This window comes from Eretmochelys imbricata, chromosome 2, assembly GCF_965152235.1.
Source record: "Eretmochelys imbricata isolate rEreImb1 chromosome 2, rEreImb1.hap1, whole genome shotgun sequence".
Lineage (NCBI taxonomy): Eukaryota > Metazoa > Chordata > Testudines > Cheloniidae > Eretmochelys > Eretmochelys imbricata.
The window spans coordinates 229,439,248-229,458,374 of record NC_135573.1 but is presented as its reverse complement, the minus strand read 5'-3'; the positions used below and the strand labels follow the sequence as shown (position 1 = coordinate 229,458,374).

Below are 19,127 nucleotides of genomic sequence, written 5' to 3'. Positions count from 1 at the left end.
AGGCCTAATTTGAAGATGCAGAGGAGAACCAATTTTTCACATTTTACAAGCCCAGAAAAATGATTGAAATGACCCGAGGAAAAAGAAACTTTCCAGTAAACTTAAATCAAACCTCAGAAAATATTAATCCAAAAGGAATTTGTTGGAGAAAAGCATGAACAAATGAAAAGGGAAAATTTGAATTCAATTTGAAATTCAATATTAAAGCTGTGCCTGTTAGAATAAAATGAATGAAATTCAAGAATCACACTCTCTTCCTTAGGGCATGAAAAAAAGTAAGGCAGACTCATGGACTTAATACCAGGACACCCCTTAGATATTCTATATCTCTAAATTTAATGAAGACTGATGAATTAATACCCTCACACTGTTCTTATGTCACTTCTTGCGTGTGACATTCTGAAGTCAAAACTATTTTTTTTAAATTAGACAAAAAATGCATTTCTTGTGTTTTGTTTATTGTTCTTATTTAAAGGTGGAAGTAATTATACCTTTCTTTATTTCACAGATCCAGTCATATACATAGTCACAGTGCCTGTCATTCCATAACATGCTGGAATCTCCACTGAGTTCTGCACAAAGTTCCATTCCTTGATAATTATTGGGTTCTCCATAGGCCCAGTTTGTATATATCATCTATAGTGGAAATATAATTGTATTACTATTTTCTTCATAGAGAGAGATAGCAACTTCATTGCAGCAGGAAAACCAGAGAGACCCAAGTTGGATTTCCAGTGTCAAGATGGAAGATAAAGCTGGTCAGAAAAATGGAATTTCTATTCTGTGGGAAATTCTGACATTTCAAAATTTGTTCACATTCTGAATTGGGATGAAAAGTCAAAATTTCTAAATTTCTTGCAGAATGGAAATTCCAAAAAAAACCCACAATTATTCAGAAACATCAAAACATTTTGAGAACATCAAAATACTTTGTTTTGAGAAGGCAAAATGTTTTGTTTTTATGATGTTGAAATATTATGATAATATATTAAATAAAATATAACAGCATTAATATTTAATGCAATATAAAAGTCAAAACAAAATGAACTGAAACAAAATTGAAACAAAACATTTTACCTTATTGAAACAAAACAAAGAGTCTAAATTATTCTTTTTAGAGAGACAAGGTGGGTGAGGTGATATTTTTTATTGGCCCAACTTCTGTTGGTGAGAGAGATAAGCTTTAGAGCTTACCCAGAGCTCTTCTTCAGATTCTTTTCAAAATTTTTTCCAGCTAAAATTGCATTGAAATCAAAATATTCCCACAAAATATTTAAATTTCAACAAAATCATATTTTCCAAATGAAAAATGTTCTGTTGAATTTCCTTTTTACTTTTTTTAACCAGTTCTACTGGAAAATACACACACAAAACCAAATTCACTACATTTACTTCAGTTTTACACCTTGGCTTCAACAGAGTTACACTGGAATACAAGTAATATGACCTATCAAGTGCAGCACTCTGCAGGATCAGGTACTAAATTAGCTCTGGAAAAGGGTAAATTTACAAGATGTAAGCTATTTCCTCTTATGTTTTATTCCTTTTAATTTTTACAAAACAGAAGGGTAAAGGGGCAGCAATCCATGGCTCTAGGTGTTACAGACAATATTTTAAACTACCATTGTTATATTTTACAACTACACCAATTTCACCAAGCCTTCATCACCAAAAATGGACCGGCAAAAAACAGACATTAAAAAAATCTCCTTCCTGTAGGGAAGTCAGAGCAATTTCTCTTTTGTGACTATACCTCTGTGTACACAGACTATCTTTATGGTCATATTAGTCACTTTTATTCTTCATTTTTTATTTTAAACACATTTTGCCAAAAAAATAGTGTCTTGTACACAAAATCTGGCTATAGGATAGCTATTTCTCAGCCTTGCACATGACAGCTTAATAGGGGTTCAGGAATATGACCAGGAATAAAATTATTTTAAAAAGCATGAGAATTACAGAGTCGGGAGGGGGGGGAAACAACTGGGGAATAACTAAATCACTCACTGGAGACCCATCACTCCAAGCAAATCCATCATCAGGATTCAAATAGTATAAACCTATCCAGAATTTCTGATGATAGTATCCATTTTTCCTAAAACACAAGATATATAGACAGATTAAAGAGAAACAAGAGAAACATTTTTATATGAAATAAGATTCAAAAATGTAAATCACATCAAGAAGTTTCATAAACTTTCTGTGAAAATACTCCTAAAATCTGTTGGAAAAGTATCTGAATATTGAGAATCTGTAACCTGATCATTTAAAATTAACTATTTACAACTGCTAGGATCATCTGTGGACTGGTAGATAGCACTGAAATACCGAGTCACATTTCTGAATAGGAGAGGTCCCAAATGCTGAGTTACCATATATTGGCCCAATGAAACTTTCTGATTGAAACAATGAGTGTGAAGACTTATCTACATGATAAAGTCTCACTGGTTTAACTTCAGGTGTGATTTTACTGTGATTGCGCTGCAGCAAGAAATTGTACAAATGGTATAAAGAGGAGAACAAAGAGTCAAGAACAAAGTGGGGCTAGGGCTGGCCAGTAGGTATTTGGGCAGATTAACAAAGGTTTTTAGGCGTTTAATGATGCACATAGGTGTCTAGTGGGATTTTCAGAAGTGTCTAAATGAGTTAGACTTGCAATAAAAGTTATGCACTTTTGAAAATCGTATTAGGTCCCTACCTGCATCTTTAGGCAGCTAAATACCATTAAAAAAATGGCCTCATTGTCTGAAATTTACCTAGTCAAACTGTAAATGTTGACAACTTCCCCACTGGGGAGTTTTGACTGTTTGTTTTAATGTTGTTCTGGCCTTTTTTCCCCCAAGTTGGGGAGGGGCCGAATCAATAAAGTACTTTAACCTTATTGACTGGAGCACTAGTGTGACGGTCAAAGGTCCTGAATGGATGGAGCCAACCCATCCATTCAGGATCTTTGACAGTCACATAATGAATCAGATCAAGACTACAATAAAATCCACATATCCCAGGCATGGACTCAGCCCACTAGCTCGCAGCTGCCCACACTCTGCTGGTTTTTCCTTTAATGAAGATGGGGATGGGGTGAGGCACCCAAAACAACATCTCTCTCCTTAAGCACAGGAGTACATACATCGAATATACTTGTATTCCCATATACCAGAAGATATGCAGTTTGTATGTCAGCATTTATAATGTAAATATATGGTTGGGATTTTATTGCTATTTATTTATTTCAAAGGAATCAACCTGCATACAAACTGTCCTGCCCAATAAGGCCAACAACAGAACAGAAGCAGAAAAGGGGAACTTTTTATTTTAATCAGGTAAAAATGCAGTATTTTTGTGCATGTAAAATTATTGAAAACTCAAAGTTGTTTATTGCTCAGTATATTATACATAGTGATCATTAATGAAAATAACGGTGGTAAAACAGTGTCTTAATAATGGAAAGTTAAGATGGTCTCTAAAATTGCCTCTGGAAGTTACACACACAGCTTGCATTTCCACATGCAGTAAAGTAGAAAACTGAGTAACTATCCTATCTGCATTCACAACGTATTCTAAAGCCTGGGGACATCAATGATAAGACTTTGACTTCAATGGCCTTTGAATCAGGTCCAGAGCTCTAACCTGCACATACAAAATTTACAAGCATAATTTAAGGCCTCTTTGAAAATTTGGCCAATAATACTTGATTTAGGTGTTTTGGAATACAAGGGGATTTTTTCCAGATGCAATTAGTAGAAAACCCTGTTCTGTGATGTGCACGCTGCTTTACTTAAAAAATACATTTGATCACATTGATAATGTATTACCCTATGTTACGAGTTCCCTTAATACAGACCAAGTAATTGCATTCACATTCACTGCATAGGAGCAAAACTTTTTGAAATTGTTTCAGCTACCTGGTTAGTTAGAGCTAGGGAACAATAAAAATCTTGACCAGTTTTATGTGAACATTTTTCTCCTTCTTCATAAATTTTCATATGTTGTACCAAATTACCTCTGTGGCAATTTTATAAATTCCCAAATAATACGCAGACAAAAGTACACCAATTCATTAATTCATTACACTTTTGGAATCCCTAACTAATTGTAAATATTACAATTCTAAAATATTTTAAATTGGATGACAAATATTGTATCAAAGTATGAATATTTAGCTGAAACCAACTATTGCAGGAAGGATCAAAAGGCATTTTTTTCTCATTTAATGGATAAAGTGAAAAAATAACCATAAGGTAGATAGATACTCACACTACAGAACGCCAAATAACATATTGTTCTTCTTTACCATTAATGGTGGCCAGATCTCCTCCTACAGCTCTACAAAAATCTTGAGATTCCAACCATGTTTTCTTTTGTTCTCTTGAAAAAGGCTAATGAGAGTATATTTTAAAATCAGAGATATACTGTATGCATCATAGAATCAAAAACATGAGCTATTTCCCCTATGGTATGATGTCAATCTAACAAATCAAAAAGCAGACGGTATAAAATTTAAAATGTGTTATACAGATTACAGAATGCCTTGTACACAGAATCTGACATGCAGACATTTGAGCCACAGCTAGCAGAGGGCACTGGTGAGACCAACCTCTACTATAATACAAACAATGAGGAAAAAAACAGTCTAAAATTTAATAGGACTTAGAGATGTGGGAGAAGAAAAGTTGGGTTTGAACACCAGAGGTGAGAAGTGAAGGGAGCAGTTGCGAGCATCTCTTGCCTATTGTTGTGTATTATTAAATAGCTACTGGTGTCACGGTGTCTGCATTTCAGTGATGGGTGAGGTGACCCCTACCTATATCTTGTAAATCCTGTTTACAAAACTCTCAGAGATCCTATCAGGAGGGAGAGAAAATGTAGACATGTCTAGTCTGCGTGGAAGTCATTATTGTTTAAGTTCTTTGCATTTCTATGTTTCAAACATGTACAGAGTCTATATTAATGCAGAATTTTTGCTGTACTTACTTTGAAGCAGAAAGTAATACGATTGTTTGAATCCCATCCTTCCGGGCATGTGGGGGCAGGAGTTGTTGTTGGAATAGGTGGACGTGTAACTCCCTCAGCCCACTGTTTGCAGAGAAATTTTGCCTTTTCCTCACATTTCACAACATCCCATAATCCCCCGGCAAGTCCAGTCCTCATGGCAACACAGCCTGACTTTCGTCCTTTATACATATAAAAAGAAGTGAAAGCCAAATGGTGTATCATCTCGAACGTCATAAACTTTGAGTTCTGGCCTAATATAAACGAGTTATATTTCTGCACATGTTCAAATGGATAATTTTCAACTCACAAAGGTCATTCAGTGAATTTGAGGTACATACATGTCTAGTATACTTTGTCAATACATATCATCCTGTTACCTTTTAGTGGCTGGCCCTAGCAGCTTCACAACCTTCTATTCTCTAACAACTACAGTTTTCCTCTGAACTCAAGTGGTAGAGGCTTATGTTTTTGGTGCTTTGTTCTCAGTTTTAACTGATCCCGGTTTTGGTCCCTTTTGATGACTGCAGTGTCTGTATATATTTGGCCCATAGTTCTTTTACACATACCTTGTATGATTTACCAAAGCCAATGGGCATTTTTCAATACGCATCAAAAGCATTTGAACATAAAGGCTAACCACGGGGTCTTATGTTAAGTAATGCAGAATTTTGTTCACTGTGGGCATAGCAAACAGTCAGCATTGTGTCTTGCAGCACCCTAAGTCCTACTTAAACCCTACTTTCAGAACTTAAGGGCTGCACAAGCCATTGGGCTGGCCTTCTGCAAAGGGGTGAATTACAACCACACAGATGGAATTGAATCCATTGAAATATCCTCAGATAACAAAGTGATCTAAACAAATCTGGGGTTTAACAGAACAAGATGTCCTAGGGACAGCTTGTTAGCAGAATGGCATGATATTTTCAAATTAAAAAACAGGTTTTTAGGATGAACACTTAGGATATCTTAGCTAATATTCACAAGGCTAATTTTCAATTCTATTTTTTGACCCCACTCATTCAGTGCTAGGTTACCCCAAACTAACTATATAACTGTTTAGCTATATTCCCTCTGGTAACATACTTATTATGATGGGGTCAAGTACATCACAAGACACCCCACCCCCTATTTCCTATCTTCATTCTCTCTAAGCCACCACACACTACGTATTCCATGTCACCTCACCTCCAACACTAACTCAGTCTTTCCCATTACAATGGCAAATCAGAACCCTGATTTCAATTTGAGCCTTTTCCAAGTTTGTCTACAATCACATGTCAACACTAATCAGCAGGCAAACATAATGCAGGCGTGCAGATCACTTACACCATTCACACCAAAGTAGCAAACCAAAATTTCTGACGATGATACCCTTCACCAAAGAAGCATCTGAAAACTGCCAACCAATGTACAATCCAGCAAAGGATATAGAATGAATTGTTAAGAGAATTACAAATATATATATATATATAGTCTAAACACTGAGTATTGCAGTGTGGGCCCTGTACTCCCCCCAACCAACGTTGTAGTACTATATATACCTGGCATTTCTGAATTCCAGTGTGTGAATAAGACTGCTTCATCATTGGTCCACTTGAAAGTCCCCTTTTCTTGTATATTTGAAAGACCGATCCAAAAATATTTTTCAGGCCTCAGCCCTGTCAAACTAGTTAGAAAAGCTTGTTCATATCTGTATGAAAAGAAGACAATAGTCAAATTGGTGTTAAACCAATATTTGTACATTGCATGTCATTATCGTTTATAGTATAAGAGATATTAAATGAGTGGTTTAGGCATATTTATTTGTACAGCAGAGCTGAATAAAGCGGAATCATTCACAAAGGCCATATTTGGCATATTTTGAATTTGTAATGTCTCTCACCCCTTTCCTTCTGTAGAATGAACAAAATTATATGCAGGAGGACTGAAGTAGTGTGAATAAGTGAAGGGGAAGAAAGGCACCTAGTGTGATCTTGGTGGAATATAATCTTAATTTTAAAGCATTTACAGTAGTTCTATATTTTAAATATTTGGTGCTATATGAAAGACAGCAGCTTGGTGTTAAAATAACCACAAGTATCTACTCCAAATTAAGGGTTTGCCATACTACAGAAGAAGTAAACAAAAGTATGCTGTCTAGGGTGGTATTGACCGAAACAAAAATTCACTACTTCAACTAAGAATCATGAAAATCAAATCTGCTAACTAATAACCTCACATAAACAATGTGTGCTTATGGGGCTGGGAAGATGTAGAAATAAAAGTCAGCAATACATAGAAGGCTCATTGGAAATACAATAGAGATGAGAGTCTTGCAAAATCAAAACATCTAAAAGAAGTTTGCATATTTGTTATTGTTATTAGTTCCAAGACCAGATGAATTTGCTGTTAATTATTTGTATTACAGTTGTACCAGAAATGTGCTATGCACTTGTACACATATCTAGGAAAATACAATCTATGCCACGTAGAATTTGCATACAGATCTACTAAGACGCTACAGAAACAAATATGAGAAATTCTAAAGGACCCGCAGACCAAATATAAGTAAGTTCTGACTGCTGCTCTGTGTTCCTCCAAAATGTAATATTGGATATTGTGCATCATCTCCTCATGTAAAATACATTGTATTTGGTTGAACGTGAAGGACAGAAAAGCTGGACAAGCACAAGTCCATGGGGTGCTGCATCCGAGAGTGCTAAAGGAGTTGGCAGATGTGATTGCAGAGACACTGGCCATTATCTTTGAAAACTCATGGCAATTGGGGGAGGTCCTGGAAGACTGGAAAAAGGCTAATGTAGTGTCCATCTTTAAAAAAGGGAAGAATGAGATTCTGGGGAACTACAGGCCAGTCAGCCTCACCTCAATCCCTGGAAAAATCATGGAACAGGTCCTCAAGGAATCAATTCTGAAGCACTTAGAGGACAGGAAAGTGATCAAGAACAGTCAGCATGGATTCACCAAGGGCAAGTCATGCCTGACTAATCTAATGCCTTCTATGACGAGATAACTGGCTCTGTGGATGAGGGGAAAATAGTGGACGTGTTATTCCTTGACTTTAGCAAAGCTTTTGATACGGTGTCTCACAGTATTCTTGCCAGCAAGTTAAAGAAGTATGGGCTGGATGAATGGACTATAAGCTGGATAGAAAGCTAGCTAGATCGTCGGGATCAACAGGTAGTGATCCATGGCTCCATGTCTAGTTGGCAGCCGGTGTCAAGAGGAGTGCCCCAAGACTCCATCCTGGGGCCAGTTTTGTTCAATATCTTCATTAATGATCTGGAGGATAGCGTGGACTGCACCCTCAGCAAGTTTGCAGATGACACTAAACTGGGAGGAGTGGTAGATATGCTGAAGGATAGGGATAGGATACAGAGGGACCTAGACAAATTAGAGGATTTGGCCAAAAGAAATCTGATGAGGTTCAACAAAAGACAAGTGCAGAGTCCTGCACTTAGGACGGAAGAATCCCATGCATTGCCACAGACGAAGGGCCAAATGGCTAGGCAGCAGTTCCGCAGAAAATGACCTAGGGGTTATAGCGGACAAGAAGCCGGATATGAGTCAACAGTGTGCCCTTGTTGCCAAGAAGACTAACGGCATTTTGGGCTGTATAAGTAGGGGCATTGCCAGCAGATCGAGGGATGTGACCATTCCGCTCTATTCGACATTGGTGAAGCCTCATCTGGAGTACTGTGTCCAGTTTTGGGCCCCACACTACAAGAAGGATGTGAAAAAATTGGAAAGCGTCCAGCGGAGGGCAACGAAAATGATTAGGGGACAGGGACACATGACTTATGAGGAGAGGCTGAGGGAACTGGGATTCTTTAGTCTGCAGAAGAGAAGAATGAGGGGGGATTTGATACCTGCTTTCAACTACCTGAAAGGGGGTTCCAATAAGGATGGATCTAGACTGTTCTCAGTGGTAGCAGATGACAGAACAAGGAGTAATGGTCTCAAGTTGCTGTGGGAGTTTTAGGTTGGATATTAAGAAAAACTTTTTCACTAGGAGGGTGGTGAAGCACTGGAATGCATTACCTAAGGAGGTGGTGAAATCTCCTTCCTTTGCGGTTTTTAAGGTCAGGCTTGACAAAGCCCTCGCTGGGATGATTTAGTTGGGGATTGTGTCCTCCTTTGAGCAGGGGGTTGGACTAGATGACCTCCTGAGGTCCCTTCGAACCCTGATATTCTAGATTCTATGACTTTCAGATAGAAATCAACTCTACATGGGGTTAGTTTGCTCATGTTTTAGGATCCTCTTTATGGAGACTAGGAGCAATTTGATATCAAACAAACAAAAAAATGTTTTTTGAAGTAATGGGTGTGGATGGGCTATGTTGTAAAGAAAATGATTCCACAGGAACGAATTGAGGGCAGCGTGGCAGGGCCATTCACGCAACGGCCTGTATAGCCCTTGCAGGTTTTTCCCCCGGGGGGAATGGGTTGAATTGATGGTCCTCAAATATGCTCCAGGAGAATATTGATTACATTACCACCATTTCTGGGGTTGATACTCGCATAGCAGACACCTTGCCTTATTTTCAGATGCTCCGGTTGCGGGAGCTGGCACCAGGAGCCAGCCAGGAACCTGAGTGGATGCTGCTAACGCTATGGAACCTTGGGGTAGGATGGTTATCAGAGTAGTGTGGAGATCAGCTGGCTGCACTCATATGGCAGAGCTATGAGACAAGTTTTAATGAATTCATGCAATTACAGGGGTGGGGAAGCCAGTCAACAAATGGCCCATTACAGAGGAGCAAGTGCTGCGGTACATGGTGTCGCTGGCTACCTGTCAACCAGTGTCCTCAACAATCTTGAATAGCCTCCCAGCTGTTACGTTCGTCAGTGGACTAAATGGTTATCCATATCCACGTAGCGGTTTTAACTCAAAGGTTTCTGGTGCGGTGGTCACATTCCAGTGGCCCCAGGGAGGAGTCCCATCGTTCTGCCACAGTTAACGTTCTCACAGATCTAGGCAGTCTTGTTCAAAGAAGCATTCTTGATAGCAACTTTTGGTGCTTTCGGGATCAGCGAGCTAGTTCCTGGGTTCTGTAGGGGCTCTGCAGGAGGGAACTTGGAACTGTGTGACATATCCCTGCTTGTCCCTGCCAGTGTATTAAACTTGCAACAGTCAACTACTGATCAAGGAGGCTGGGGAGAATCTGTTATTGTCTGGGAAGGCAGTAAGCCTGGTTCTGCCCCATGGAATTTGGTTCCCACTCATCCAGAATCAGGGCCACAACAGCAGCAATACAGCTGTGTATGGGGAAAGAGGCAATTTGGACAATAGAGCATTGGCATTCGGAAGCGTACAAAACATGTGTGCGACCTCAGGTGGTGAGTCAATATTAATGTGTTGTAATTTCATTCCAAATGTACACAGGATTGTTTTCTATATGCATAAACAGACATTCTAGTAGCCCTGAGAGTTCGCAACTGGATCCCAGTGACAGGGCAAGCCTGAGTTGGCATAGGAGGAGGAGCATGTTATTGGACCAGCTGATGCCACTGCTGATCGCTGTGGGGACCCATCAGCGGTCACCGATATAACAATGGCACGCCTTGGATGCCACTATTTGGGATGTAATGGTTTGAATTGATGCCCAAAAAGGGACTTGAGGCTGATCCTTCTGTTTCTCCAGGAGAAAATAAAAAATGTATGGTTGGACATGCATTAACGCAGGGTCTGGCAGAGAGTTGGAACACCATCTAGGTGGACAAGGCAAGGAGGACGTGAACAGGGTGATGCCAAATTCCTTGGGGTCATAAGAAGCTTGGCAATTTCACAACCTGGGGCACCAGAATTATTCAGGGATGATGGGGTTCCCCTACCAGCCTTTGCTGCAGATTTGTTCTGGCCGATATAAAAGGGGGTATTAGGAGATGTCTGGGAACCCAACTGGGTTTGGGGGGAAAGCAGCCAAGCTAATTGCTGGCACCGCCTTGTGGCAGAAAGTATAGAGAGTGACCAGATAAATGGTTTGGAAAAAGGCTTAAAAATGAGGTGTTCATTAAAGGAATGAAATGGGAGGGGGGAAAGGGTTGTTGGGGCTCCTATGTCTGGTATGGCAGGGAGCCAACCCCCATTTCTTATAGCCCACCTTAATCCTTCTACAAGGCGGGGGGTGGATGGTAAGGTCCTGGCAATGAATTGGCTGGGCGACCTGCATGGAAAAAGAGGGGGAGCCCCCTGGATAATTCCTGAATGAACATGGGGTTACCTGCCCTATACACTTATCTGCCAGGTAGCCCCAAACATCTAACAATAAAGTTGTGGCCTAATTAAAACCATATCAAATGTCTCCTGTCCTTTCGGCCATAGCCGGAAAATGCTCATATGACTTTTTTTAAAAGAGCAGCTCTACTCCAGAAAAGGTAACTAGATAAAAATAGCCCCTTCTCACTCAGATCTGCTTCCTGTGTGGGATTCAGAGCCCTAGCTATTCATTTGGCAACAAAAATAGGTTTTTTTCAGCTTTTTAGTCTTGTAAGCTCTGCAGAGCCAACACGACTCAGACAGAGCAAATGTAGTTCTATTTTTGTGTGTGCACATCAGCAACAGAATTGTTTACTAATTTCCAGTCACTCACACCTGTGGCAACCTTACTGACAGGAATAGGTTTGCACAGATGTAAATGAGCGATTAATTTGCTCTCCAGGGCCAATATAATGGTGAATTCAAATTTCATGGCAGTCACCCATCTCTACAGCGGGCTGATCCACACCCTTGGATTTGGGCACCCACACACCTACACACAGGTTTTGAGAGGTTCGATATCCCATTCTAATTTTCTGCCTCAAGCCCGTCTCTGACTTTGCTCAACATTGGAAATTTTATTCTGATGATCTAGACTATTTTAGGATTTTGAGCCTTCTAAGGTTCTGTAAGCCATCAGAACAGCGGCCTTTTCCATACCTGTTTTCAACAGTAGCTAGGTAAGCCTGGTTCCTTCCACACGTTTGATTTGCTTCATAAAATGATGCAAACGTACTTGCAATCATGTAACAATGAAAGCCATGTCTTTTCCATCCCTGTCAAAATAAATATGAGGCAATCACACAAGCTTGTTGGCAAAGTGTGATGTAATACTCATTTCTAGTCTCTGTTTTTAGAACACAAAGTTACTGTTAGACCCTGGGGCAACTAACAAACAATAAGAATGAAGGGGTCACAATGTGAACAACAAGCGGAGATCGAAAATAAGTTAGCAAAATATTTCCTTGAAATAAGTAGAACATGGGAGTGTTTATTCAGCAGCGAGGTGCTGACTCAGTTTTCCTGCAGCGATATCTCTTTCCTAAAGGACATTAAAAAAATTAAATAAATAAAAACTGAGCCAGTGCAGAGCTTCGGGTTATCTTTTCTTTGTCTGCTTATCCAACAGTAAAACTGCCTCAGTTATATGTACAGACTGGAGAAGCAAAGTGGAATATTCTATCAGAAATTTGGATCTAGTTCAACGCAAAAGCATTGTGGGTCTTCAGTAGCACACAAGACCCAGAAGGACTTGGATGTTAAATGTATAATACACATATATAAAAGTGTATTGTATCAACTATAAGATACACATTAATGAAAAATGGTAGACTCATAAAGCTACTTTGACTATAACAAAGCCAGATACTTTAATCTCTGAGTCACGTGTAGGCTCCACAAAATTGTTGATAAATCTATTTATATCTATTTTTAACTAGGGACAACATCCCTTTATAACATAGTGTTTCATGAAACAAAATGTCACATAAAATGAGTTTTTAAAAATGCTTCTGATATGCCTGTGCTCACGCCTTCTCCCCAGCCTCAGGGTAGCATTACTTCACCTCAATAATCCTGCAAGGAGAACTTGATTCCAGGGCAGGAAAGTGATAATCTTCTTCAGGAACTATAGGTTTGAGGTACTTAAAACAGAATTGTGAAGCATGGGCCAAAGGGAAGCTGGAAGCTAGATCTACTTACTCTTCCACGTATGCCATACGTCCTACACATTACAAAGACTGTGGAGGCCACATGCACCAGTAAAGCCAACACAGACCAACTTTTGGCTGTCCACCCTTATCCTCACAGTAATCTGGTTTGTATTTAATGTCTCGATTGTTCCATGCTTATTCAATTCACACAACTTATTTTCACTTACTCTTTGACAGCCTGGATCAATGATCTCCTCTTCCCCACTAGCTTCTGCCAAAGGTTTCCTTTTACAGATGTATGCAAGTTTCTTTTCACAAGCATGATCTGCCCAGTATCCATCCTGAAAATGGCATAAGGAGAGAAACTTATCCATCAAGTGGGCCTTATACTCTTTCAAAAAGAAATTTCATTAGTTCTTTAATATTAACAACGTTCATGGATATTTATTTTTGTAGTGCTATGAAAGGGGAAAACTTAGATCTGTGATTTATTTTAAGTTATTCCATCTACAGTATGAGTAAATGAATCTTCGGTAGCCAGTTTTGACTACTGAATTTAATGTAAGTAATTACATGACCAACTCTTTTTAACATGGTCTTTTTGGTGAGTGTATATACATATAATATGACAAGTAAGAAATAAAAGTAATCATTCAAATGATATTATATATATATTTATTTCATTTGTGTTAAATACTTTGGATGAGATGTACCCACTGCATACATATTTACACACACACACCCACTACACACCACTGTCTCATTTAGAAACAGCTGTCTGTGATAGTGTTGACCAAATATAAATTGAATAAACAAAATCCTTTTTGCTAATTTATGAACTTTAGAGTTTGGTTTTACCATCATAGCCTTTTTAAATGTAGGGGCTTCATAAGCAAACATCGAAATATTAATTCCCTAAGCAACAGAGGTGATCATACTGCTGCCAGGATGACAGTGCTTAGGTATGCTCCTATTGAAATGTTGGATCTCTGCCATGAAATGTGTTTGTCTCACTAAACTGCATCTGTTTTCAGGATGTAGACTGACGTGAGAGGTTAAAAAAAAAGTATAGTATTCCTTTGACAATGCTGTCAAAGGCATATATGAAAATACATACAAAATTTCACTTGTTTGTTTCCCCAGAGACAGACTTAAAAACCTACAAAAAATGACCTAAGAGTTTTTTAAATGTATAAATGTATTCCAGTACTCAGATCCTCTAGCTCAAAACCTGTCAAAACTAGAAGCAAGCGGTGAGGTTTCCTTCATATTTCTTTAGCTCTAGGCCTAAGTGGTCTGCCATATATAAGCCTTGTGTGGCTTTCAGGACAGCTGAAAAGATGATTTGTATTGTATATTTATTTCTCCTCTTTCACCTTTAGCTCCCTCACCAATGGTGAGATATTTTGCTAAATGAAAAGCAGGTTTTGCTATTGAAAACTATTTTTGCCTTGATAAATAGGTGAACCTGCAGTGGGTGGTAAGTACAAGTATTTCACACCATCATAGATCTGGCAAAAAAAATTTTTTTTTGCTGGTGTCATATAGCTGTGCCCTGCATGACTCTTTTATCTAAGCTCCTTCTATTTGCCTATCATATTTGTCACTGTACCTCATTTTTCTGGGAGTAGTGCTAACAAGTAGCCCTAATCAAAGCAGCCTGACAATAGTAGTTACATGATTTCTCTGCAACAGTTTGTCTTAATACACTGAATAATCCCTTTTCTTGCATATATAATGAACAGAACACACCCAACAGAGAATTTATAATAAATTCATGCAAAATATCTAGCCCACATAAACCCAAGGTCTGGGATCCAAATGTTTTTTCCAGAAAATCTGGGCTCTTTTATTAACAGGATTTCTCCTTAATATATTTTCTTAGTGAAGTTCATAAATCTGTGCAATTTGTTAAGTTATACAGCCTCTGCCCAGTCAAAGCAGAAAAATTCCCAAGTCTTAAACTAATTCCCCACCCCCCATTCTCCTGGAAGCCACAGTCACACATGTTCATGTGTCTCAAGGAATAGGTAGGTGTATTCTTCTGAAGCCCAAATTCACAGGAGACCTTCAGAGTAGTGGATTCAGAGTGCCATAGCAACACAAGGAGTTAAGCTTTGCGAAAAGTCATTGTATGGCCTCTCTTGCCCATTTATTATGAAACTAATTAAAACAACTTCATAGCACATTTAAACACTGACTAGATTCCTCTAAAAGTAACTCTAAAAACCTTTGGAACAACAAAAGTTAGTTCATATAATATTACCCCCAATTCCCATGCTCTTGGACAGAAAAATGGATCAAAAGAAAAACAGGCTGACAAGAAACAGAAAACTGGATTACTTTACCTGTCCTTTCATGACAACACAATCTTCTTGCCTGTTGTTCGCATGGGTTGGTTCGCCACGTAGCCACTTGGTGTATGTCACAGGAGTTCCATCACTCCATTCAAAATACATCTGAACTTTACGATCATTCAGTCCAATCCACAGCTCATCCGCTGGCTCTAAAAATCAAATTAGGAGATTTGCTAATAATCATTCTATACAGTATGAACTTTCAGTTCCATTTTGGAGTGAGGAATTTATGCCCATGTTACCCCCTTACTAACATTCAGTTGGGGTGTTTTAGTTGCTAGCTCCCAGTACTAAAAAGGGGGAAGGGTCGATGGAAAATCAGGACCCTGAGACTGACAGCCCCCAGGAACAATGCTCCAGGTCAGCCTGAATGACAGGGCCAGTGGACTAATCAGGGAGTCAGGAGGACAGGGAGATCCCGTCCTCTGTGTGAGCTGGATTTGCCTGGGTCAGACAGAGTGGGTCCGAGCTAAGGAGAAAGCAGGGGTCCGAGCTAAGCTGGGGGGCAGAGCTGTGCCAGATCCAGAGGGACCAGAAAAGCAGCCCAGAGAGAGCAGACCCTGTCCTGGGAGCAGAGGTGCAGCGATCAGAGCCAGAGGGGCCAGAAAAGCAGCCCAGGAAGCAGGTCAGTGCTGGGAGCAGAGTCACAGAAGCAGCCTGCAGAGCAGACCTGTCCTGGGAGCAGAGCTGCAGCAACCAGAGCCAGAGGGGCCAAAGAAGCAGCCCAGGGAGCTGGAGGCAGAGCAGCAGCAGCAGTGCAGAGACTGAGTGGTGGAGCTGGGGCTGGAGCAGTCAGGGCCTGGGTGCAGTGAGCAGTGGGGAGAGGGAGGGGGACCCTGGGCAGCGGGCCCAGCACAGGGAGACGCCTCAGCCAAGAGGCTCTGCAGGCCAGGCTTGGATCGTAACCCCAACAGGGCGGGGGCGACAGTGGGAAGAAGGGTCCTACCACTTAGAGCCTGAGAGCATGTGGCCACCGCCAGAGCAAGTGTCCAACCCACAGCATCCCTGCAGCACAGCCAGGGCCTGAGCAGGGGGCCTGGGACTTACAAGGAACAGACTGAACAGCCCGGACATTCCAGAGACACTGTTTGTGATGTTCCCTGCCACAGAGCGGGGTGATGTGTTTCCTTTAACTTTTCCCATGTTTCCTTATTCTTTTTTAAAATTAATTGTTGATTAAATAATTTGCATTTGCTTTAACTTGTATGTAATGGTCAGTGGGTCAGAGAAGTGCCCAGTGCAGAGAGAGTACCCCAGAGTGGGGACACCCTATCCCGTGTCTTAGGTGACCACAGCAGGGTTGGGGGTCAAGGCCCCCAGGAATTCTGGACCCAGCCTTGTTGGGGTTACGAGGACTCTGCCAGACAGGAGAGTGGAAGGGGAGTCCTCAAAGGCAGGGAGGCCACTGGGTAAAGGAAGTGGGAGCGAGGACTCAGATCCTTTCGCTAGCCCACTTCACCGAGGTAGTGCAGAAGCCAGGAAAGTTCCCCACAATAGCGGGACTATTCCCCCGCTTACAGGAAGGTTAAGAAACAGCTTCTGGAAGTAAGTCTCTGCTTTAGAAACCATGCTGGCTGTTCCTCATATGTCTACTTTTGTTATCAGGAAAGGTCATCCCCCAAAGTGGGGAGATAACCTGACTACAACAGCTGGGTCTCAGATTTCCTCCAAAATGCTAATTTATCTAAACTGTATTATTATTAAAACAATTATTTTTAGTATCGGGGGTAGCCATGTTAGTCTGTAGCCACAAAAACAACAAGGAGTCTGATGGCACCTTAAAGACTAACAGATGTATTTAATCCATAAAAGCTTATGCTCAAATAAATCTGTTAGTCTTTAAGGTGCTACCGGACTCCTAATTATTTTTAGCTCAGCTTTCCAGGTTCAGATTTCTTGTAAATTGCTGCAACCTAAATAGCCTTTCATGAATTTCTAAAAATGGCCTTTTTAAAACAAGGTACGTACTTTCCTTATGTTACTACTCTTCAGTACAAACAATGAGCAAAGCAGAATTGTCCTCATTCTCATTGTTTAAAAAAAAATTATACATTATCTTGTAATGTTGACAATCTAAATACTTGTCACGTTTCCCAACATACCGCAGGTCGTTCCTATTCTTGAGAATACTTTATTACTCTCCCAACTACAATGTGCAGTAGGAGCTGTTTAGATTTCCCCCTCTTCACATGCCTCCACACCAAGGAAAACTATTTGTCTTCATTTCTTAAGTCCTTCACATCTTATCTAGACCCTATCTGTCGTCTCTTGTGTGATATAGAGCCATTGACCCGTCTTCACTCCGACAATCATGCCAGTCTATCACCTATCAGTCCATTTTTCCCACAAACACCTTAATACTTTTCCCCATGCTCCCGTTTATGTGTGGGGAGTAGCTATAAAAATCCACAAAGCCACCACATTATTCTCCTTCAGATCTCTCCTATAACTCAACTCAACTATGATGCCTACAAAATACATGACCATGGTTAGATGTCTGATGTGCTGTGTGACCACTGCTTAGTATGTGAATCATAAATTTCTCACTGTTACCTTGTGCTCCCCGTCTGTTGTATCCACTTGTTGTGACCTGTCATATACATAGACTGTGCTTTAAGGCTCATGACTCTCGTAGAGACAAAAAAACACCTCGATGAGAGTCATAAGCCTTAAAGCGCACAGGCTCCAGCGCTGTACTGGCGGTGTAAACACATTACAGCACAGAAAGCAATTAACTGGTCTCCAGAAGTGTCCCATAATCCCTCAAGTGGTTGCTCTGCTCACTGTTTTGAACTCGGCTGCCCTGGAGACATGTGCTCCTCCCCTTTCAAAGCTCCATTTCTGATAGCCCTTGCATGCTGTGCTAATCTGCTCTGGGACACAAAACAAACCATTCATGTGGAATGTTTGTGCTGTTGAACACAGAGTCAGGTGTGTGTGAGAGAGAGAGAGAGAGAAAGAGAGATTGCTGTGCAAAGAGCTGGGGACGGAGGCAGGGGCTGATGTCCGAGTTTCCCCCTCCCCCTGCCTTTGGACTGGGTGCTTCCTGCCACTGTCTGAACTTACAAGACATCATGCTGACACACTCTCTGTCCCCCAAAACACACCGTCTCTCCCCAACTCCATACACACACACACTCCCAGTCACACAGTCTGCCCCCCCCCCCCCCAATTGAAAAGCGGCAATGTAGTAGGATGCCCATGGAACAATAGGATTGGGAAACCTGCATCATGTGACTTTGTGCCTGCCCCATGAGGCACTGCAAAACACTTTCCCAAAACACCCTGCAGCCACTTGCACAGTGGGATAGATACCACAGTGCACTTCTCTCTTTGCCTTTGCAAGAGCTGCTAATGTAGATGCACTCCACTGTCACAAGGAGCACAGTGTGGACACGCAACAGCGGTTTAATTCCAGCGCTTTAATAGAAGTGGTATAACTTGTTCCGCAGAAACTTGCTAGTGTAGACATACCCCTAGTGACATTACTGCCAAAAGAAAAAACTATTAAGGTAGTAACAGAGGGCAGCATAGATTTCTGATCCCAGGCTAAAATTTTCCAGTGGAACAGTTTTCTGTTGGAAAATGCTTATTTAACTAAATCTAAATGTTTGTCAGGAATATATCAATTTTGTCCCCATCAAAGATGAAAATGAGCCTCTTTTCTATCTTCCTTTAGATCTAAATGCAAGTCATACTTCCTTGAGAAGATCTAATTCCCCAGCAGGAGGGAAGACACACACACACACTCTTAAAAGGAAGATTGAACACCTGTCACATTTCAGAAGAACATCGCCCAGGAGTGAGAGGAGAAAAATCAAACATCTATTCATGAACCAAAAACAAACGATTCTGCTTAGAATCCCATGG

The 19,127-nt window shown here is 40.5% G+C and overlaps 1 protein-coding gene across 1 annotated transcript in view; it reads right to left on the bottom strand.

The window, feature by feature from the left end:
* LOC144260723 (macrophage mannose receptor 1-like) overlaps window positions 1-19,127 on the bottom strand; it is an 84,042-nt gene that overhangs the window by 40,640 nt on the left and 24,275 nt on the right. Inside the window, exons 8-15 of the mRNA XM_077809435.1 lie at window positions 15,249-15,406; window positions 13,128-13,241; window positions 11,909-12,024; window positions 6,534-6,682; window positions 4,972-5,171; window positions 4,255-4,376; window positions 2,008-2,095; window positions 492-636 (exon numbers count right to left, since the gene is read on the bottom strand). Of these exons, the coding sequence (XP_077665561.1) occupies window positions 492-636; window positions 2,008-2,095; window positions 4,255-4,376; window positions 4,972-5,171; window positions 6,534-6,682; window positions 11,909-12,024; window positions 13,128-13,241; window positions 15,249-15,406 (1,092 nt within the window). The remainder of the gene's footprint in view (window positions 1-491; window positions 637-2,007; window positions 2,096-4,254; window positions 4,377-4,971; window positions 5,172-6,533; window positions 6,683-11,908; window positions 12,025-13,127; window positions 13,242-15,248; window positions 15,407-19,127) is intronic.